The sequence below is a fragment of the Scyliorhinus torazame genome, chromosome 2, assembly GCF_047496885.1.
Source record: "Scyliorhinus torazame isolate Kashiwa2021f chromosome 2, sScyTor2.1, whole genome shotgun sequence".
Taxonomy (NCBI): Eukaryota; Metazoa; Chordata; class Chondrichthyes; order Carcharhiniformes; family Scyliorhinidae; genus Scyliorhinus; species Scyliorhinus torazame.
Genome location: NC_092708.1, coordinates 2184220 through 2208570, shown reverse-complemented (window position 1 = coordinate 2208570; position 24351 = coordinate 2184220). Strand labels below are relative to the sequence as shown.

General features: G+C 50.0%; 1 protein-coding gene across 2 annotated transcripts in view; it reads left to right on the top strand.

Annotated features, from left to right (window-relative positions):
* LOC140385826 (tRNA endonuclease ANKZF1-like) overlaps window positions 1-24351 on the top strand; it is a 118335-nt gene that overhangs the window by 18498 nt on the left and 75486 nt on the right. The window contains exons 5-6 of one of the 2 annotated variants that reach the window (XM_072468402.1): window positions 7619-7768; window positions 22512-22667. In XM_072468402.1, coding sequence (XP_072324503.1) covers window positions 7619-7768; window positions 22512-22667 — 306 coding nt within the window. Of the gene's footprint in view, window positions 1-7615; window positions 7769-22511; window positions 22668-24351 lie in introns of both variants that reach the window. The other variant, XM_072468393.1, reaches the window with a different exon arrangement.

Genomic DNA, 24351 nt, shown 5'->3' with positions numbered 1-24351 from the left:
AATAGCAAATGTTGTTCCTCTGTTTAAGAAGGGTGGCAGGAATAATCCCGGGAACTACAGGCCGGTGAGCCTTACTTCAGTGGTAGGGAAATTACTGGAGAGAATTCTTCGAGACAGGATCTACTCCCATTTGGAAGCAAATGGACGTATTAGTGAGAGGCAGCACGGTTTTGTGAAGGGGAGGTCGTGTCTCACTAACTTGATAGAGTTTTTCGAGGAGGTCACTAAGATGATTGATGCAGGTAGGGCAGTAGATGTTGTCTATATGGACTTCAGTAAGGCCTTTGACAAGGTCCCTCATGGTAGACTAGTACAAAAGGTGAAGTCACACGGGATCAGGGGTGAACTGGCAAGGTGGATACAGAACTGGCTAGGCCATAGAAGGCAGAGGGTAGCAATGGAGGGATGCTTTTCTAATTGGAGGGCTGTGACCAGTGGTGTTCCACAGGGATCAGTGCTGGGACCTTTGCTCTTTGTAGTATATATAAATGATTTGGAGGAAAATGTAACTGGTCTGATTAGTAAGTTTGCAGACGACACAAAGGTTGGTGGAATTGCGGATAGCGATGAGGACTGTCTGAGGATACAGCAGGATTTAGATTGTCTGGAGACTTGGGCGGAGAGATGGCATATGGAGTTTAACCTGGACAAATGTGAGGTAATGCATTTTGGAAGGGCTAATGCAGGTAGGGAATATACAGTGAATGGTAGAACCCTCAAGAGTATTGAAAGTCAAAGAGATCTAGGAGTACAGGTCCACAGATCACTGAAAGGGGCTACACAGGTGGAGAAGGTAGTCAAGAAGGCATACGGCATGCTTGCCTTCATTGGCCGGGGCATTGAGTATAAGAATTGGCAAGTCATGTTGCAGCTGTATAGAACCTTAGTTAGGCCACATTTGGAGTATAGTGTTCAATTCTGGTCGCCACACTACCAGAAGGATGTGGAGGCTTTAGAGAGGGTGCAGAAGAGATTTACCAGAATGTTGCCTGGTATGGAGGGCATAAGCTATGAGGAGCGATTGAATAAACTCGGTTTGTTCTCACTGGAACGAAGGAGGTTGAGGGGCGACCTGATAGAGGTATACAAAATTATGAGGGGCATAGACAGAGTGGATAGTCAGAGGCTTTTCCCCAGGGTAGAGGGGTCAATTACTAGGGGGCATAGGTTTAAGGTGAGAGGGGCAAAGTTTAGAGTAGATGTACGAGGCAAGTTTTTTACGCAGAGGGTAGTGGGTGCCTGGAACTCACTACCGGAGGAGGTAGTGGAGGCAGGGACGATAGGGACATTTAAGGGGCATCTTGACAAATATATGAATAGGATGGGAATAGAAGGATACGGACCCAGGAAGTGTAGAAGATTGTAGTTTAGTCGGGCAGTATGGTCGGCACGGGCTTGGAGGGCCGAAGGGCCTGTTCCTGTGCTGTACATTTCTTTGTTCTTTGTTCTTTGTACACTGATGGGGAGTAGGACTGTACGGTCTCTCACACACTGCCGGGGAGTAGGACTGTACGGTGTCTCTCACACACACTGACGGGTGTAGGACTACGATCTCACACACACAGTGACGAAGAGTAGGACTGTACGGTCTCTCACACACACACTGACAGCGAATAGGGCTGTACGGTCTCTCTCACTGACAGTGAGTACGACTGTACGGTCTCTCTCACACACTGACGGGGAGAAGGACTGTACGGTCTCTCTCTCTCTCTCACACTGACGGGGAGTAGGACTGTACGGTCTCTCTCTCACACTGACGGGGAGTAGGACTGTACGGTCTCTCTCACACACACAGACAGGGAGTAGGACTGTATGGTCTCTCTCCCTCTCTCACACTGACGGGGAGTAGGACTGTACGGTCTCTCTCTCACACACTGACGGGGAGTAGGACTCTACGGTCTCTCTCTCTCACACTGACGGGGAGTAGGACTGTACGGTCTCTCTCACACTGACGGGGAGTAGGACTGTACGGTCTCTCTCTCACACTGACGGGGAGTAGGACTGTACGGTCTCTCTCACACACACTGACGGGGAGTAGGACTGTACGGTCTCTCACAGTGACGTGGAGTAGGACTGTACGGTCTCTCTCACACACACTGACAGGGAGTAGGACTGTACGGTCTCTCACACTGACGGGGAGTAGGACTGTACGGTCTCTCTCTCACGCTGACGGGGAGTAGCACTGTACAGTCTCTCTCTCACACACTGACGGGGAGTAGGACTGTACGGTCTCTCTCTGACACTGACGGGGAGTAGAACTGTACGGTCTCTCTCTCACACACTGACGGGGAGTAGGGCTGTACGGTCTCTCTCTCTCACACACTGACGGGGAGTAGGACTGTACGGTCTCTCTCTCACACACTGACGGGGAGTAGGACTGTACGGTCACTCACACTGCCGGGGAGTAGGACTGTACGGTCTCTCTCTCACACTGCCGGGGAGTAGGACTGTACGATCTCTCTCTCACACACTGACGGGGAGTAGGACTCTACGGTCTCTCTCTATCACACTGACGGGGAGTAGGACTGTACGGTCTCTCTCTCTCTCTCTCACACACACTGATGGTGAGTAGGACTGTACGGTCTCTCTCTCTCACACACACTGACGGGGAGTAGGGCTGTACAGTCTCTCTCTCACACACACTGACGGGGAGTAAGACTGTACGATCTCTCTCACACACACTGATGGGGAGTTGGGCTGTACGGTCTCTCTTACACACACTGACGGGGGTTGAACTGTACGGTCTCACCCTCACACTGACGGGGAGTAGGACTGTACGGTCTCTCTCACACACTGACGGGGAGTAGGACTGTACGGTCTCTCGCTATCTTACACTGACGGGGAGTAGGACTGTACGGTCTCTCTCTCTCACACACTGACAGGGAGTAGGACTGTATTGTCTCTCTCTCTCACACCCTGACGGGGAGTAGGACTGTACGGTCTCTCTCTCTCACACTGACGGGGAGTAGGACTGTACGGTCTGTCTCTCTCACACTGACGGGGAGTAGGACTGTACGGTCTCTCTGTCACACTGACGGGGAGTAGGACTGTACGGTCTCTCTCACACACACTGACGGGGAGTAGGACTGTACGGTCTCTCACAGTGACGGGGAGTAGGACTGTACCGTCTCTCTCTCTCACACACTGACGGGGAGTAGGACTGTACGGTCTCTCTCTCTCACACGCTGACGGGGAGTAGGACTGTACAGTCTCTCTCACACACACTGACAGGGAGTAGGACTGTACGGTCTCTCACACTGACGGGGAGTAGGACTGTACGGTCTCTCTCTCTCTCACGCTGACGGGGAGTAGGACTGTACAGTCTCTCTCACACACACTGACGGGGAGTAGGACTGTACGGTCTCTCTCTCACACACTGACGAGGAGTAGGACTGTACGGTCTCTCTCTGACACTGACGGGGAGTAGGACTGTACGGTCTCTCTCTCACACACTGACGGGGAGTAGGGCTGTACGGTCTCTCTCTCTCACACACTGACGGGGAGTAGGACTGTACGGTCTCTCTCTCACACACTGACGGGGAGTAGGACTGTACGGTCTCTCACACTGCCGGGGAGTAGGACTGTACGGTCTCTCTCTCACACTGCCGGGGAGTAGGACTATACGGTCTCTCTCTCACACACTGACTGGGAGTAGGACTGTACGGTCTCTCTCTCACACTGACGGGGAGTAGGACTGTACGGTCTCTCTCTCTCTCACACTGACGGGGAGTAGGACTGTACGGTCTCTCTCTCTCACACACTGCCGGGGAGTAGGACTGTACGGTCTCTCTCACACACTGACGGGGAGTAGGACTGTACGGTCTCTCTCTCACACTGACGGAGAGGAGGACTGTACGGTCTCTCACACTGACGGGGAGTAGGACTCTACGGTCTCTCTCTCTCACACTGACTGGGAGTAGGACTGTCCGGTCTCTCTCACACAGTGACGGGGAGTAGAACTGTACGGTCTCTCTCTCTCTCACACTGACTGGGAGTCGGACTCTACGGTCTCTCTCTCACACACTGACGCGGAGTAGGACTGTACGGTCTCTCTCTCACACTGACGGGGAGTAGGACTCTACGGTCTCTCTCACACACTGACGGGGAGTAGGACTGTACGGTCTCTCACACTGACGGGGAGTAGGACTGTACGGTCTCTCTCTCTCACACACTAACGGGGAGTAGGACTGTACGGTCTCTCTCTCTCTCTCTCACACTGACGGGGAGTAGGACTGTATGGTCTCTCTCTCACACACTGACGGGGAGTAGGACTGTACGGTCTCTCTCTCACACTGACGGGGAGTAGGACTGTACGGCCCCTCTCTCACACTGACGGGGAGTCAGTCTCTACGGTCTCTCTCTCACACACTGACGGGGAGTAGGACTCTACGGTCTCTCTCTCTCTCACACTGACTGGGAGTAGGACTGTACTCCTACACTCTGACGGGGAGTAGGACTCTACGGTCTCTCTCTCACACACTGACGGGGAGTAGGACTCTACGGTCTCTCTCTCACACACTGACGGGGAGTAGGACTGTACGGTCTCTCTCTCTCTCACACTGACGGGGAGTAGGACTGTACGGTCTCTCTCACACAGTGACGGGGAGAGGACTGTACGGTCTCTCTCACACAGTGACGGGGAGAGGACTGTACGGTCTCTCTCTCACACACTGACGGGGAGGAGGACTTTACGGTCTCTCACACTGACGGGGAGTAGGACTGTACGACCTCTCTCTCACCCTGACGGGGAGTCGGTCTCTACGGTCTCTCTCTCACACACTGACGCGGAGTAGGACTGTACGGTCTCTCTCACACTGACGGGGAGTAGGACTCTACGGTCTCTCTCTCACACTGACGGGGAGTAGGACTGTACGGTCTCTCACACTGACGGGGAGTAGGACTGTACGGTCTCTCTCTCTCACACACTAACGGGGAGTAGGACTGTACGGTCTCTCTCTCTCTCTCTCACACTGACGGGGAGTAGGGCTGTACGGTCTCTCTCACACACTGACGGGGAGTAGGACTGTACGGTCTCCCTCTCACACTGACGGGGAGTAGGACTCTACGGTCTCTCTCTCACACTGACGGGGAGTAGGACTCTACGGTCTCTCTCTCACACTGACGGGGAGTAGGACTGTACGGTCTCTCTCACACACTGACGGGGAGTAGGACTGTACGGTCTCTCACACTGACGGGGAGTAGGACCGTACGGTCTCTCTCTCTCACACACTGACGGGGAGTAGGACTACGATCTCTCACACACACTGATGGTGAGTAGGACTGTACGGTCTCTCTCTCTCACACACTGACGGGGAGTAGGACTGTACGATCTCTCTCACACACTGACGGAGGTAGGACTGTACGGTCTCTCTCTCTCACACACTGACGGGGAGTAGGACTTTACGGTCTGTCTCACACACACTGAAGGGGAGTAGGACTGTACGGTCTCTCTCTCTCTCTCACACACTGACGGGGAGTAGGACTGTATGGTCTCTCTCTCTCACACATTGACGGGGTGTAGGACTGTACGGTCTCTCTCCCACACACTGACGGGGAGTAGGACTCTACGGTCTCTCTCTCACACACTGACGGGGAGTAGGACTGTACGGTCTCTCTCTCACACACTGACGGGGAGTAGGACGCTACGGTCTCTCTCTCTCACACGCTGACGGGGAGTAGGACTCTACGGTCTCTCTCTCTCACACTGACGGGGAGTAGGACTGTACGGTCTCTCTCTCAGACTGACTGGGAGTCGGACTCTACGGTCTCTCTCTCACACACTGACGGGGAGTAGGACTGTACGGGGTCTCTCTCACACTGACGGGGAGTAGGACTCTACGGTCTCTCTCTCGCACTGACGGGGAGTAGGACTGTACGGTCTCTCACACACTGACGGGGAGTAGGACTGTACGGTCTCTCTCACACACTGGCGGGGAGTAGGACTGTACGGTCTCTCTCTCACACTGACGGGGAGTAGGACTGTACGGTCTCTCACACACACTGACGGGGAGTAGGACTGTACGGTCTCTCTCTCACACTGACGGGGAGTAGGACTGTACGGTCTCTCTCTCACACTGACGGGGAGTAGGACTGTACGGTCTCTCTCTCTCACACACTGACGGGGAGTAGGACTGTACGGTCTCTCTCTCTCTCACGCTGACGGGGAGTAGGACTGTACAGTCTCTCTCACACACACTGACGGGGAGTAGGACTGTATGGTCTCTCTCTCACAGACTGATGAGGAGTAGGACTGTACGGTCTCTCTCTCACACTGACGGGGAGTAGGACTCTACGGTCTCTCTCTCACAGACTGACGAGGAGTAGGACTGTACGGTCTCTCACACTGACGGGGAGTAGGGCCGTACGGTCTCTCTCTCACACTGACGGGGAGTAGGACTGTATGGTCTCTCTCTCACAGACTGACGAGGAGTAGGACTGTACGGTCATAGTCATAGAATTTACAGTGCAGAAGGAGGCCATTCGGCCCATCGAGTCGGCACCGGCTCTTGGAAAGAGCACCCTACCCAAGGTCAACACTGCCACCCTATCCCCATAACCCAATAACCCCACCCAACACTAAGGGTAATTTTGGACACTAAGGGCAATTTATCATGGCCAATCCACCTAACCTGCACATCTTTGGACTGTGGGAGGAAACCGGAGCACCCGGAGGAAACCCACGCACACACGGGGAGGATGTGCAGACTCCGCACAGACAGTGACCCAAGCCAGAATCGAACCTGGGACCCTGGAGCTGTGAAGCAATTGTGCTATCCACAAGGCTACCGTGCTGCCCCAGAGAGACTGTACGGTCTCTCTCTCTCACACTGACGGGGAGTAGGACTGTATGGTCTCTCTCTCACAGACTGACGAGGAGTAGGACTGTACGGTCTCTCTCTCACACTGACGGGGAGTAGGACTCTACGGTCTCTCTCTCACACACTGACGGGGAGTAGGACTGTACGGTCTCTCTCTCACACACTGACGTGGAGTAGGACTGTACGGTCTCTCTCTCACACTGACGGGGAGTAGGACTGTACGGTCTCTCTCTCACACACTGACGGGGAGTAGGGCTGTACGGTCTCTCTCTCACACACTGACGGGGAGTAGGACTGTACGGTCTCTCTCTCTCACACACTTACGGGGAAGTAGGACTGTACGGTCTCTCTCTCTCACACTGACGGGGAGTAGGGCTGCACGGTCTCTCTCTCTCACACACTGACGTGGAGTAGGACTGTACGGTCTCTCACACTGACATGGAGTAGGACTGTACGGTCTCTCACACTGACGTGGAGTAGGACTGTACGGTCTCTCTCTCTCTCACACTGACGGGGAGTAGGACTCTACGGTCTCTCACACTGACTGGGAGTAGGACTGTACGGTCTCTCTCTCTCTCACACTGACTGGGAGTAGGACTGTACGGTCTCTCACACTGACGGGGAGTAGGACTGTACGGTCTCTCTCTCTCTCACACTGACGGGGAGTAGGACTCTACGGTCTTGTCCTCTTTCTGCTCTGATCTCTTCCTGTTTTTCTGTTAGCGGAATGGCTGAACTCTCTTTTGGTGTGGGGGCTGGATTTTCACTCTTTGAGCACTGACATTATTTTTCTCCAGCAGGTTGTGAAGGAGAGACTGTCAATCCCGCTGATTTACCATCTTCCTTGGAAATGGTGGAAGAAACCCTGGGAACGTTGGACCTCCGGGAATTTGATATGTCACCAAAAAAGCAAAAGCGAAGGAGAAAGAAAGTTCATGCGGAGAAGCCAGGTAAAAGAGGAAGCTTTACTCTGTCTAACGCTGCGTTGATCGGGTAAAAGAGGCAGCTTTACTCTGTGTCTAACGCTGCGTTGATCGGGTAAAAGAGGAAGCTTTACTCTGTGTCTAACGCTGCGTTGATCGGGTAAAAGAGGAAGCTTTACTCTGTGTCTAATGCTGTGTTGATCGGGTAAAAGAGGAAGCTTTACTCTGTGTCTAACGCTGCGTTGATCGGGTAAAAGAGGAAGTTTTACTCTGTCTAACGCTGTGTTGATCGGGTAAAAGAGGAAGCTTTACTCTGTGTCTAACGCTGTGTTGATCGGGTAAAAGAGGAAGCTTTACTCTGTGTCTAACGCTGTGTTGATCGGGTAGAAGAGGAAGCTTTACTCTGTCTAACGCTGCGTTGATCGGGTAAAAGAGGAAGCTTTACTCTGTCTAACGCTGTGTTGATCGGGTAAAAGAGGAAGCTTTACTCTGTCTAACGCTGTGTTGATCGGGTAAAAGAGGAAGCTTTACTCTGTGTCTAATGCTGTGTTGATCGGGTAAAAGAGGAAGCTTTACTCTGTCTAACGCTGTGTTGATCGGGTAAAAGAGGAAGCTTTACTCTGTGTCTAACGCTGTGTTGATCGGGTAAAAGAGGAAGCTTTACTCTATCTAACCCCGTGCTGTACCTGTCCTGGGAGTGTCTGATGGGGACAGTGTCGAGGGAGCTTAACTCTGTATCTAACCACGTGCTGTACCTGTCCTGGGAGTGTTTGATGGGGACAGTGTCGAGGGAGCTTAACTCTGTATCTAACCACGTGCTGTACCTGTCCTGGAGTGTTTGATGGGGACAGTGTAGAGGGAGCTTTACTCTGTATCTAACCACGTGCTGTACCTGTCCTGGGAGTGTTTGATGGGGACAGTGTAGAGGGAGCTTTACTCTGTATCTAACCACGTGCTGTACCTGTCCTGGGAGTGTTTGATGGGGACAGTGCAGAGGGAGCTTTACTCTGTATCTAACCCCCATGCTGTACCTGTTCAGGGAGTGTTTGATGGGGACAGTGTAGAGGGAGCTTTACTCTGTATGTAACCCCGTGCTGTACCTGTCCTGGGATATTTGATGGTGACAGTGTGGGGGAGCTTTACTCTGTATCTAACCCCGTGCTGTATCTGTCCTGGGAGTGTTTGATGGGGACAGTGTCGAGGGAGCTTAACTCTGTATCTAACCCCGTGCTGTACCTGTCCTGGGAGTGTTTGATGGCGACAGTGTAGAGAGAGCTTTACTCTGTATCTAACCCCGTGCTGTACCTGTTAACAAAGAACAAAGAAATGTACAGCATAGGAACAGGCCCTTCGGCCCTCCAAGCCCGTGCCGACCATGCTGCCCGACTAAACTACAATCTTCTACACTTCCTGGGTCCGTATCCCTCTATTCCCATCCTATTCATGTATTTGTCAAGATGCCCCTTAAATGTCAGTATCGTCCCTGCTTCCACCACCTCCTCTGGCAGCGAGTTCCAGGTACCCACTACCCTCTGTGTAAAAAAACTTGCCTCGTACATCTCCTTTAAACCTTGCCCCTCTCACCTTAAACCTATGCCCCCTAGTAATTCACCCCTCTACCCTGGGGAAAAGCTTCTGACTATCCACTCTGTCTATGCCCCTCATAATTTTGTAGACCTCTATCAGGTCGCCCCTCAACCTCCGTCGTTCCAGTGAGAACAAACCGAGTTTATTCAACCACTCCTCATAGCTAATGCCCTCCATAAATAGGTTGGTCACAAGGACTTTAAACTAGCAAGTTGGGGGGAAGGGAAGTGTAAAGCTATGGACAGTATAATGGTTAATGGAGAGCAAGGCAGCAGGTTACGTGACAGGTTATTATGTAGAGATATGGGTTCAAAGATGAGGAAAATTCGGGGAAAGGGTAAGAGGAAAAATCATTTTCGAAAAGTTACTGATCAAGGTGTTAGGATTCATAACAAAGACATAGAAAACAGCACAAGTGTACTTTACCTGAATACTCGTAGTATACGGAATGAGGTGAATGAGTTGATGGCGCAAATCATCATGAATGACTATGATTTTGTGGCCATGACTGAAACATGGTTAAAAGATGGTCAAGATAGCTTCCTGGGACATTGGAACCGGTTCTGGGGGAGGTGGGACCTGTACAAATCGGACGGTCTGCATCTGAGTGGGACCGGAACCAATGTTCTCGGGGGTGTGTTTGCTAGTGCAGTTGGGGAGGGTTTAAACTAATGTGGCAGGGGGATGGGAACCGATGTAGGAAGTCAGTGGGGACAGAAACAAAAGGCAGGAAGGGAGAGTGTGTAAAGCATGACCAGAGAAAGCAGGGCAGAGAGCAAGGAAAGTCTACATTAAACTGCATTTATTTCAATGCAAGGGGCCTGACGGGCAAAGCGGATGAACTCAGGGCATGGATGGGCACATGGGACTGGGATATTATAGCTATGACTGAAACATGGCTAAGGGAGGGGCAGGACTGGCAGCTCAATGTTCCGGGGTACAGATGCTATAGAAAGGATAGAACAGGAGGTAAGAGAGGAGGGGGAGTGGCGTTTTTGATTAGGGAGAACATCACGGCAGTACTTAGAGGGGATATATCCGAGGGTTCGCCCACTGAGTCTATATGGGTGGAACTGAAAAATAAGAAGGGAGAGATCACCTTGATAGGACTGTACTACAGGCCCCCAAATAGTCAGCGGGAAATTGAGGAGCAAATATGTCAGGAGATTACAGATAGCTGCAAGAAAAATAGGGTGGTAATAGTAGGGGACTTTAACTTTCCCAACATTGACTGGGACAGCCATAGCATTAGGGGCTTGGATGGAGGGAAATGTGTTGAGTGTATTCAGGAGGAATTTCTCATTCAGTATGTGGATGGACCGACTAGAGAAGGGGCAAAACTTGACCTCGTCTTGGGAAATTAGGAAGGGCAAGTGACAGAAGTGCTAGTGAGGGATCACTTTGGGACAAGTGACCATAACTCCATTAGTTTTAAGATAGCTATGGAGAATGATAGGTCTGGCCCAAGAGTTAAAATTCTTAATTGGGGCAAGGCCAATTTTGATGGTATCAGACAGGAACTTGCAGAGATAGATTGGGGGAGACTGTTGGCAGGCAAAAGGACGGCTGGTAAATGGGAGGCTTTTAAAAATGTGTTAACCATGGTTCAGGGTAAGCACATTCCCTTTAGAGTGAAGGGCAAGGCTGGTAGAAGTAGGGAACCCTGGATGACTCGAGATATTGAGACTCTGGTCAAAAAGAAGAAGGAGGCATATGACGTACATAAACAACTGGGATCAAGTGGATCCCTTGAAGAGTATAGAGATTGTCGAAATAGAGTTAAGAGGGAAATCAGGAGGGCAAAAAGGGGACATGAAATTGCTTTGGCAAATAATGCAAAGGAGAATCCAAAGAGCTTCTACAGATACATAAAGGGAAAAAGAGTAACTAGGGACAGAGTAGGGCCTTAAGGATCAACAAGGACATCTATGTGCAGAGCCACAAGAGTTGGGTGAGATCCTGAATGAATATTTCTCATCGGTATTCATGGTGGAGAAAGGCATGGATGTTAGGAAACTAAGGGAAATAAATAGTGATGTCTTGAGAAGTGTGCATATTACAGAGGAGGAGGTGCTGGTAGTCTTAAAGCGCATCAAGGTAGATAAATCCCCGGGACCTGATGAAATGTATCCCAGGATGTTGTGGGAGGCTAGGGAGGAAATTGCGGGTCCCCTAACAGATATTTGAATCATCGGCAGCCACAGGTGAGGTGCCTGAAGATTGGAGAGTAGCGAATGTTGTGCCTTTGTTTAAGAAGGGCAGCAGGGAAAAGCCTGGGAACTACAGACCGGTGAGCCTAACGTCTGTAGTAGGTAAGTTGCTAGAAGGTATTCTGAGAGACAGGATCTACAAGCATTTAGAGAGGCAAGGACTGATTCGGGGCAGTCAGCATGGCTTTGTGCGTGGAAAATCATGTCTCACAAATTTGATTGAGTTTTTTGAGGGGGTGACCAAGAAGGTAGATGAGGGCAGTGCAGTAGACGTTGTCTACATGGACTTTAGCAAAGCCTTTGACAAGGTACCGCATGGTAGGTTGTTGCAGAAGGTTAAAGCTCACGGGATCCAGGGTGAGGTTGCCAATTGGATTCAAAATTGGCTGGACGACAGAAGGCAGAGGGTGGTTGTAGAGGGTTGTTTTTCAAACTGGAGGCCTGTGACCAGTGGTGTGCCTCAGGGATCGGTGCTGGGTCCACTGTTATTTGTGATTTATATTAATGATTTGGATGAGAATTTAGGAGGCATGGTTAGTAAGTTTGCAGATGATACCAAGATTGGTGGCACAGTGGATAGTGAAGAAGGTTATCGAGGATTGCAACGGGATCTTGATCAATTAGGCCAGTGGGCCGACGAATGGCAGATGGAGTTTAATTTAGATAAATGTGAGGTGATGCATTTTGGCAGATCGAATCAGGCCAGGACCTACTCAGTCAATGGTATGGCGTTGGGGAGAGTTATAGAACAAAGAGATCTAGGAGTACAGGTTCATAGCTCCTTGAAGGTGGATTCGCAGGTGGACAGGGTGGTGAAGAAGGCATTCGGCATGCTTGGTTTCATTGGTCAGAAAATTGAATACAGGAGTTGGGACGTCTTGTTGAAGTTGTACAAGACATTGGTACGGCCACACTTGGAATACTGGGTGCAGTTCTGGTCACCCTATTATAGAAAGGATATTATTAAACTAGAAAGAGTGCAGAAAAGATTTACTAGGATGTTACCGGGACTTGATGGTTCGAGTTATAAGGAGAGGCTGGATAGACTGGGACTTTTTTCCCTGGAGCGTAGGAGGCTTAGGGGTGATCTTATAGAGGTCTATAAAATAATGAGGGGCATAGATAAGGTAGATAGTCAACATCTTTTCCCAAAGGTAGGGGAGTCTAAAACTAGAGGGCATAGGTTTAAGGTGAGAGGGGAGAGATTCAGAAGGGCCCAGAGGGGCAATTTCTTCACTCAGAGGGTAGTGAGTGTCTGGAATGTGCTGCCAGAGGTAGTAGTAGAGGCGGGTACAATTGTGTCTTTTAAAAAGCATTTAGATAGTTACATGGGTAAGATGGGTATAGAGGGTTATGGGCCAAGTGCGGGCAACTGGGACTAGCTTAATGGTAAAAACTGGGCGGCATGGACTGGTTGGGCCGAAGGGCCTGTTTCCATGCTGTAAACTTCTATGATTCTATGGTCACGACTGGGAGTTAAAATATCCAAGGGTATCAGCCTATACAAAAGGATAGAATGGACGGTAAGGGCGGTGGTGTAGCTTTGTTGTTTAAGGATGGCATCCGGGCAATAGTAAGGGATTGATATTGGTGCTATGGAGGACAAGGTTGAATCAATTTGGGTGGAAATCAGGAATAGTAAGGCGAAAGGGTCACTGATAGGAGTAGTCTATAGGCCACCAAATAGTAACAGGATGGTAGGGCAGGCAATAAGCAAAGAAATAACGGATGCATGTAGAAATGGTACAGCGCTTATCATGGGAGATTTTAATCTGCATGTCGATTGGTTTAACCAGGTCGGTCAAGGCAACCTTGAGGAGGAGTTTATAGAATGTGTCCGGGATAATTTCCTGGAACAGGATGTAATGGAACCTACAAGGGAACAAGCGGTCCTAGATCTGGTCCTGTGTAATGTGGCAGGATTGCTTAATGATCTCATAGTTCGGGATCCTTTTGGAAGGAGCGACCACAATATAGTGGAATTTAAAATACAGATGGAGGGTGAGAAGGTAAAATCAAGCACTAGTGTTTTGTGCTTAAACAAAGGCGATTACAATGGGATGAGGGAAGAACTAGCTAAGGTAGACTGGGAGCAAAGACTTCATGGTGAAGCAGTTGAGGAACAGTGGAGAACCTTCCGAGCGATCTTTCACAGTGTTCAGAAAAGGTTCATACCGACAAAAAAGAAAGACGGTAGAAAGGGGAAAAATCGACCGTGGATATCTAAGGAGGTGAGGGAGAGTATCAAATTGAAGGAAAAAACAGACAAAGTGACAAAAATTAGTGGGAGACTCGAGGACTGGGAAGTCTTTAGGGGGCAACAGAAAGCTACTAAAAAAGCTATAAAGAAGAGTAAGGTAGACTATGAAAGTAAACTTGCTCAGAACATAAAAGCAGATAGTAAAAGCTTCTACAAATATATAAGACATAAAAGAGTGGCTAAGGTAAATATTGGTCCTTTGGAAGATGAGAAGGGAGATTTAATAATAGGAGACGGGGAAATGGCTGAGGAACTGAACAGGTTTTTTGGGTCAGTCTTCACAGTGGAAGACACAAATAACATGCCAGTAACTGATGGAAATAAAGATATGATAGGTGAGGACCTTGAGATGATTGTAATCACTAAGGAGGCAGTATTGGGCAAGCTAATGGGGCTAAAGGTAGACAGGTCTCCTGGCCCTGATGGGATGCATCCCAGAGTGTTAAAAGAGATGGCTAGGGAAATTGTAAACGCACCAGTGATAATTTATCAAAATTCACTAGACTCTGGAGTGGTCCCAGAGGATTGGAAAGTAGCAAATGTGACACCACTGTTTAAAAAAGGCGGTCGGCAGAAAGCGGGTAATTATAGGCCGGTAAGCTTAACTTTGGTTGTAGGGAAAATGCTGGAATCTATCATTCAGGAGGAAATAGCGGGGCACCTGGAGGGAAATTGTCCCATTGGGCAGACGCAGCATGGGTTCACAAAGGGTACGTCGTGTCTGACTAATTTGGTAGAACTTTTTGAGGACGTTACCAGTGCAGTAGATAACGGGGAGCCAATGGATGTGGTATATCTGGATTTCCAGAAAGCTTTTGACAAGGTGCCACACAAAAGTTTGCTGCATAAACTAAAGATGCATGGCATTGAGGGTAAAGTGGTAGCATGGGTAGAGGATTGTTTAACTAACAGAAAGCAGAGAGTGGGAATAAATGGGTGTTTCTCTGGTTGGAAACCTGTAACTAGTGGGGTCCCTCAAGGATCAGTGTTGGGCCCGCAGTTGTTCACAATTTACATAGACAATTTGGAGTTGGGGACCAAGTGCAATGTGTCAAAGTTTGCAGACGACACTAAGATGAGTGGTAAAGCAAAAAGTGCAGAGGATACCGGAAGTCTGCAGAAGGATTTGGATAGGTTAGGTGAATGGGCTAGGGTCTGGCAGATGGAATTCAATGTTGCCAAGTGTGAGGCTATCCATTTTGGGAGGAATAACAGCAGAATGGATTATTATTTAAACGGTAAGATGTTAAAACATGCTGCTGTACAGAGGGACCTGGGTGTGCTGGTGCACGAGTCGTAAAAAGTTGGCGTGCAGGTGCAACAGGTGATTAAGAAGGCTAATCGAGTTTTGTCTTTCATTGCTAGAGGGATGGAGTTCAAGACTAGTGAGGTTATGCTGCAATTGTATAGGGTGTTGGTGAGGCCGCATCTGGAGTATTGTGTTCAGTTTTGGTCTCCTTACCTGAGAAACGACATATTGGCACTGGAGGGAGTGCAGAGGAGATTCACTAGGTTGATCCCAGAGCTGAAGGGGTTGGATTATGAGGAGAGGTTGAGTAGACTGGGACTGTACTCATTGGAGTTTAGAAGGATGCGGGGGGATCTTATTGAAACATATAAAATTATGAAGGAACAGACAGGATAGATGCGGGCCGGTTGTTTCCACTGGCGGGTGAAAGCAGAACTAGGGGGCATAGCCTCAAAATAAGGGGAAGTAGATTTAGGACCGAGTTTAGGAGGAACTTCTTCACCCAAAGGGTTGTGAATCTCTGGAATTCCTTGCCCAGTGAAGCAGTTGAGGCTCCTTCTTTCAACGTTTTTAAGAAAAAGATAGACACCTTTCTAAAGAATAAAGGGGTTCGGGGATATGGTGTACGGGCCGGAGAGTGGAGCTGAGTCCACAAAGATCAGCCATGATCTCATTGAATGGTGGAGCAGGCTCGAGGGGCCAGATGGCCTACTCCTGTTCCTAGTTCTTATGTTCTTATACCAGGCAACGTTCTGGTAAATCTCTTCTGCACCCTCTCTAAAGCCTCCACATCCTTCTGGTAGTGTGGCGACCAGAATTGAACACTATACTCCAAGTGTGGCCTAACTAAGGTTCTATTCAGCTGCAACATGACTTGCCAATTCTTATACTCAATGCCCCGGCCAATGAAGGCAAGCATGCCGTATGCCTTCTTGACTACCTTCTCCACCTGTGTTGCCCCTTTCAATGACCTGTACACCGAGATCTCTCTGACTTTCAATACTCTTGAGGGTTCCACCATTCACTGTATATTCCCTACCTACCTTCCAAAATGCATTATCTCACATTTGTCCGTATTAAACTCCATCTGCCATCTCTCTGCCCAAGTCTCCAAAGAATCTATATCCTCTGACAGTCCTCATCGCTATCCGCAATTCAACCAACCTTTGTGTCGTCTGCAAACTTACTAATCAGACCAGTTATATTTTCCTCCAAATCATTTATATATACTACAAACAATAAAGGTCCCAGCACTGATCCCTGCGGAACACCACTGGTCACAACCCTCCAATTAGAAAAGCATCCTTCCATTGCTACTCTCTGCCTTCTATGACCTAGCCAGTTCTGTATCCACCTTGCCAGCTCACCCCTGATCCCGTGTGACTTCACCTTTTGTACTAGTCTACCATGAGGGACCTTGTCAAAGGCCTTACTGAAGTCCATATAGACAACATCCACTGCCCTAAGTGCATCAATCATCTTTGTGACCTCCTCGAAAAACTCTATCAAGTTAGTGAGACACGACCTCCCCTTCACAAAACCATGCTGCCTCTCACAAATACGTCCATTTGCTTCCAAATGGGAGTAGATCCTGTCTCGAAGAATTCTCTCCAGTAATTTCCCTACCACTGAAGTAAGGCTCACCGGCCTGTAGTTCCCTGGATTATCCTTGCTACCCTTCTTAAACAGAGGAACAGCATTGGCTATTCTCCAGTCCTCCGGGACATCACCTGAAGACAGTGAGGATCCAAAGATTTCTGTCAAGGCCTCAGCAATTTCCTCTCCAGCCTCCTTCAGTATTATGGAGTAGATCCCATCAGGCCCTGGGGACTTATCTACCTTAATGTTTTTTAAGACGCCCAAGATCTTTTTGGATCTCAATGTGACCCAGGCTATCTACACACCCTTCTGCAGACTCAACATCTACCAATTCCGTCTCTTTGGTGAATATTGATGCAAAGTATTCATTTAGTACCTCGCCCATTTCCTCTGGCTCCACACATAGATTCCCTTTCCTATCCTTCAGTGGGCCAACCCTTTCCCTGGCTACCCTCTTGCTTTTTATGTACCTGTAAAAAGCCTTGGGATTTTCCTTAACCCTATTTGCCAATGACTTTTCGTGACCCCTTCTAGCCCTCCTGACTCCTTGCTTAAGTTCCTTCCTACTTTCCTTCTATTCCACACAGGCTTCGTCTGTTCCCAGCCTTTTAGCCCTGACAACTGCATCCTTTCTCTTTTTGACAAGGCCTACAACATCTCTCTTTATCCAAGGTTCCCGAAAATTGCCGTATTTATCCTTCTTCCTCACAGGAACATGCCGGTCCTGAATTCCTTTCAACTGCCACTTGAAAGCCTCCCACATGTCAGATGTTGATTTGCCCTCAAACATCCACCCCCAATCTATGTACTTCAGTTCCCGCCTAATATTGTTATAATTAGCCTTCCCCCAATTTAGCACATTCATCCTAGGACCACTCTTATCCTTGTCCACCAGCACTTTAAAACTTACTGAATTGTGGTCACTGTTACCAAAATGCTCCCCTATTGAAACATCTACCACCTGGCCGGGCTCATTCCCCAATACCAGGTCCAGTACCGCCCCTTCCCTAGTTGGACTGTCTACATATTGTTTTAAGAAGCCCTCCTGGATGCTCCTTACAAACTCTGCCCCGTCTAAGCCCCTGGCACTAAGTGAGTCCCAGTCAATATTGGGGAAGTTGAAGTCTCCCATCACCACAACCCTGTTGTTTTTACCCTTTTCCAAAATCTGTCTACCTATCTGCTCTATCTCCCGCTGGCTGTTGGGAGGCCTGTAGTAAACCCCCAACATTGTGACTGCACCCTTCTTATTCCTGATCTCTACCCATATAGCCTCACTGCCCTCTGAGGTGTCCTCCCGTAGTACAGCTGTGATATCCTCCCTGACCAGTAGTGCAACTCCGCCACCCCTTTTACATCCCCCTCTATCCCGCCTGAAACATCTAAATCCTGGAACGTTTAGCTGCCAATCCTGCCCTTCCCTCAACCAGGTCTCTGTAATGGCAACAACATCATAGTTCCAAGTACTAATCCAAGCTCTAAGTTCATCTGCCTTACCCGTAGTAATACTTGCATTAAAACATATAGAAAAATAGAACATAGAACATAGAAAATACAGCACAGAACAGGCCCTTCGGCCCACGATGTTGTGCCGAACCTTTGTCCTAGATTAATCATAGATTATCATTGAATATACAGTGCAGAAGGAGGCCATTCGGCCCATTGAGTCTGCACCAGCTCTTGGAAAGAGCACCCTACCCAAAGTCAACACCTCCACCCAACACTAAGGGCAATTTTGGACACCATGGGCAATTTATCTTGGCCAATCCACCTAACCTGCACATCTTTGGACTGTGGGAGGAAACCGGAGCACCCGGAGGAAACCCACGCAGACACGGGGAGGATGTGCAGACTCGGCACAGACAGTGACCCAAGCCGGAATCGAACCTGGGACCCTGGAACTGTGATGCACTTCAGGTCACTAGACCCGCTGTGTTCAGCAACTTCTCCCTGTCTGCTCTGCCTCAGAGCCACACTGTCCCTATTCCCTAGTTCTCCCTCAGTGCTCTCATCTTCTGACCTATTGCACCCATGCCCACCCCCCTGCCATACTAGTTTAAACCCTCCCGTGTGACACTTGCAAAACTCGCGGCCAGGATATTTATGCCTCTCCAGTTTAAATGCAACCCGTCCTTATATAGGTCACCTGCCCCGGAAGAGCTCCCAGTGGTCCAGATAACGGAAACCCTCCCTCCTACACCAGCTGTTTAGCCACGTGTTTAGCTGCTCTATCTTCCTATTTCTAGCCTCACTGGTACATGGCACAGGGAGTAATCCCGAGATTACAACCCTCGAGGTCCTGTCTTTTAACTTTCTGCCTAGCTCCCTGAACTCCTGCTGCAGGACCTCATGCCCCTTCCTGTCTATGTCGTTAGTACCAATATGTACAACGACCTCTGCCTGTTTGCCCTCCCCCTTCAGGATGCTCTCTACCCGTTCGGAGACAGCCTGTTCCCTGGCACCAGGGAGGCAACATACCATCCTGGAGTCTCTTTCACGTCCACAGAAGCGCCTATTTGTGCCCCTGACTATAGAGTCCCCTATTACTATTGCTCTTCTGCACTTTGACCCTCCCTTCTGAACATCAGAGCCAGCCGTGGTGCCACTGCTCTGGCTGCTGCTGTTTTCCCCTGATAGGCTATCCCCCCCGACAGTATCCTAAGGGGTATACCTGTTTGAGAGGGGGACAACCACAGGGGATTCCTGCACTGACTGCCTGCCCTTTCTGGTGGTCACCCATTTCTCTGCCTGCACCTTGGGTGTGACCACATTTATATAACTGCGATCTATGACGCTTTCCGCCACCTGCATGCTCCTAAGTGCATCCAATTGCTGCTCCAACCGAACCATGCTGTCTGTGAGGAGCTCCAGTTGGGTGCACTTTCTGCAGATGAAGCCATCCGGGACGCTGGAAGCCTCCCGGACCTGCCACATCTCACAGTCAGAGCACTGCACCCCTCTAACTGACATTGCGTCAATTAATTAGTAAATTAAAGTTTTAAAAAATTTAAAACTTTCTGTTAACTATCTGTTTCCTAGCACTAGATTTCTACTATAAATGTTAAAGCTAAATATCGTACTCTCCGATCTCTGGCTTAGATATCCCTCTAAATTATGATTAAGTAATTATGTTTAATTGGAACATAGAACATTACAGCGCAGTACAGGCCCTTCGGCCCTCGATGTTGCGCCGACCTGTGAAACCACTCTAAAGCCCATCTACACTATTCCCTTCTCGTCCGTATGTCTATCCAATGACCATTTGAATGTCCTTAGTGTTGGCTAGTCCACTCCTGTTGCAGGCAGGGCATTCCACGTCCTTACTACTCTCTGAGTAAAGAACCTACCTCTGACATCTGTCCTATATCTATCTCCCCTCAATTTAAAGCTATGTCCCCTCGTGCTAGACATCACCATCCGAGGAAAAAGGCTCTCACTGTCCACCCTATCCAATCCTCTGATCATCTTGTATGCCTCAATTAAGTCACCTCTTAACCTTCTTCTCTCTAACGAAAACAGCCTCAAGTCCCTCAGCCTTTCCTCATAAGATCTTCCCTCCATACCAGGCAACACCCTGGTAAATCTCCTCTGCACCCTTTCCAATGCTTCCACATCCTTCCTATAATGCGGCGACCAGAATTGCACGCAATACTCCAAATGCGGCCGCACCAGAGTTTTGTACAGCTGCAACATGACCTCTTGACTCCGAAACTCAATCCCTCTACCAATAAAAGCTAACACACCGTATGCCTTCTTAACAACCCTCTCAACCTGGGTGGCAACTTTCAGGGATCTATGTACATGGACACCGAGATCTCTCTGCTCATCCACACTGCCAAGAATCTTACCATTAGCCCAGTACCCTGTCTTCCTGTTATCCCTTCCAAAATGAATCACCTCACACTTTTCTGCATTAAACTCCATTTGCCACCTCTCAGCCTAGCGCTGCAGTTTATCTGTGTCCCTCTGTAACTTGTAACATCCTTCCGCACTGTCCACAACTCCACCAACTTTAGTGTCATCTGCAAATTTACTCACCCATCTTTCTACGCCCTCCTCCAGGTCATTTATAAAAATGACAAACAGCAGTGGCCCCAAAACAGATCCTTGTGGTACACCACTAGTAACTGGACTCCAGTCTGAACATTTCCCATCAACCACCACCCTTTGTCTTCTTCCAGCTAGCCAATTTCTGATCCAAACTGCTAAATCACCCTGAATCCCATGCCTCCGTATTTTCTGCAGTAGCCTACCGTGGGGAACCTTATCAAACGCTTTACTGAAATCCATATACACCACATCAACTGCTTTACCCTCATCCACCTGTTTGGTCACCTTCTCAAAGAACTCTACAAGGTTTGTGAGGCATGACCAACCCTTCACAAAACCGTGTTGACTATCTCTAATCAAATTATTGCTTTCCAGATGATTGTACATCCTATCTCTTAGAAACCTTTCCAATATTTTTCCCACAACAAAAGTAAGGCTCACTGGTCTATAGTTACCGGGGTTATCTCTACTCCCCTTCTTGAACAAGGTGACAACATTTGCTATCCTCCAGTCTTCTGGCACTATTCCTGTAGACAAAGATGACTTAAAGATCAAGGCCAAAGGCTCAGCAATCTCCTCCCAAGCTTCCCAGAGAATCCGAGGACAAATCCCATCCGGCCCAGGGGACTTATCTATTTTCACACTTTCCAGAATTGCTAACACCTCCTCCTTATGAACCTCAAGCCCTTCTAGTCTGGTAGCCTGAATCTCAGTATTCTCCTCGACAACATTGTCTTTTTCCTGTGTGAATACTGATGAAAAATCTTCATTTAGCACCTCTCCTATCTCCTCGGACTCCAAGCACAACTTCCCGCTGCTGTCCTTGACTGGCCCTACTCTTACCCGAGTCATTCTTTTATTCCTGACATATCTATAGAAAGCTTTCGGGTTATCCTTGATCCTACCTGCCAAAGACTTCTCATGTCCCCTCCTGGCTCTTACCAGTTAGTTACCAATGCTTACTTTTTTAAATTTAGTGTAGATTCCCACCCAGCCACTCAGGTCACAGCTTTTCTGTGATGTCACTTCAGTTTCCCCCCCACCCCCCACACACAATTTGAAAAGGTAATAAAAGTTAAAATGAGTAAAAATCACTTACTTACCTTCTGAGGGTCTCAGATGTTCTCGGGTTCTCTCCCTTTCCTGGTTACCTCACTGCACCAAATTAGCAAGTTTCAAATTCTCACTCTGTCTGTGTCTCACTCACTCAGGCTGTGTCTCCTTGACCAGCGCACCGCTGGGAGTGTTTGATGGGGACAGTGTAGAGGGAGCTTTACTCTGTATCTAACCCCGTGCTGTACCTGTCCTAGGAGTGTTTGATGGGGACTAGTGTAGAGGGAGCTTTACTCTGTATCTAACCCCGTGCTGTACCTGTCCTGGGAGTGTTTGATGGGGACAGTGTAGAGGGAGCTTTACTCTGTATCTAACCCCGTGCTGTACCTGTCCTGGGAGTGTTTGATGGGGACAGTGTAGAGGGAGCTTTACTCTGTATCTAACCCCGTGCTGTACCTGTCCTGGGAGTGTTTGATGGGGACAGTGTAGAGGGAGCTTTACTCTGTATCTAACCCCGTGCTGTACCTGTCCTGGGAGTGTTTGATGGGGACAGTGTAGAGGGAGCTTTACTCTGTATCTAACACCGTGCTGTACATGTCCTGGGAGTGTTTGATGGGGACAGTGTAGAGGGAGCTTTACTCTGTATCTAACCCCGTGCTGTACCTGTCCTGGGAGTGTTTGATGGGGACAGTGTAGAGGGAGCATTACTGTGTCCACTGTTTGCAGGAGTGTTTTATGATTGTGTTTGTTTCCTTGCCGTAGCTCCTGACATTGCTGAAGAGGAGGGTGATATGAGCCAGACCGAGAGTACAGAAGATGCTAATTCTGTGACTGGGCCACTGTCCAGAGGGGAAATGGAGCAGACAAAGGTGCCCCCAGGAAATATTTGCATGGTCCCCACTGGGCCCTCTGAACAAGGTACTGTGAACCCCACCCACCCGCTTCCTGCCCCCATTCCCTTCACCCACCCGCTTCCTGCCCCCATTCCCCCCACCCACCCGCTTCCTGCCCCCATTCCCCCCACCCACCCGCTTCCTGCCCCCATTCCCCTCACCCACCCGCTTCCTGCCCCCATTCCCTTCACCCACCCGCTTCCTGCCCCCATTCCCTTCACCCACCCACTTCCTGCCCCCATTCCCTTCACCCACCCGCTTCCTGCCCCCATTCCCTTTACCCTCCCGCTTCCAGTCCCCATTCCCCCCACCCACCCGCTTCCTGCCCCCATTCCCCCCACCCACCCTCTTCCTGCCCCCATTCCCCTCACCCACCCGCTTCCTGCCCCCATTCCGCTCACCCACCCGCTCCCTGCCCCCATTCCCTTCACCCACCCGCTCCCTGCCCCCATTCCCCTCACCCACCCGCTTCCTGCCCCCATTCCCCTCACCCACCCGCTCCCTGCCCCCATTCCCTTCACCCTCCCGCTTCCTGCCCCCATTCCCCCCCACCCAACCGCTTCCTGCCCCCATTCCCTTCACCCACCCGCTTCCTGCCCCCATTCCCCTCACCCACCCGCTTCCTGCCCCCATTCCCCTCACCCACCCGCTTCCTGCCCTCATTCCCCTCACCCACCCGCTTCCTGCCCCCATTCCCTTCACCCTCCCGCTTCCAGTCCCCATTCCCCCCACCCACCCGCTTCCTGCCCCCATTCCCCCCACCCACCCTCTTCCTGCCCCCATTCCCCTCACCCACCCGCTTCCTGCCCCATTCCGCTCACCCACCCGCTCCCTGCCCCATTCCGCTCACCCACCCGCTCCCTGCCCCCATTCCCTTCACCCACCCGCTCCCTGCCCCCATTCCCCTCACCCACCCGCTTCCTGCCCCCATTCCCCCCAACCCCCCGCTTCCTGCCCCCATTCCCCCCAACCCCCCGCTTCCTGTCCCCTTTCCCCCCACCCACCCGCTTCCTGCCCCCATTCCCCCACCCACCCACCCACCCGCTTCCTGCCCCCATTCCCCCACCCACACACCCGCTTCCTGTGCCCATTCCCCCCACCCGCCCGCTTCCTGCTCCCAACCCCCCCCCGCTTCCTGCCCCCATTCCCTCACCGACCCGCTTCCTGCCCCCATTCCCCCCATCCACCCTCTACCTGCCCCCATTCCACCCACCCACCCGTTTCCTGTCCCCCCTCATCCAAAGACTATAAATATATTGAATGTAACCTCATGTCTGTTTTTACTCTCTGTCCGTAAGGTATCACGTGTCACCATGTCCACCCCCAAAACGTCTGAGCCTCCGAAAGAGCCATTGTTCACAACACTCTCCGCACTTAAACTAAAATACCACACCGGAAAAGCAACAATCCTTCACTGTCTTTAAGTTCACTAAAGCCAATCCAATAGATAGACTTTTATCCCCCTCGAGCCCCCAGTTGTTATGGGAGAGGTGTTCTCAGAACCCCAAATGTATCACGAGTTCAACCAACCCCCACCTTTAATGGATTGTTTCTTTTGAAGCACACAGCTTGTTCCCCAGGTGTGGGATTACAATTATGGACACGTGGTTTTTAAAACAAAACAATGTTAATTCCATGAACTTCCCTGGGTGAATGCGGTCTGCTCTCTGCCGGGTGAATGCGGTCTGCTCTCTGCCGGGTGAATGCGG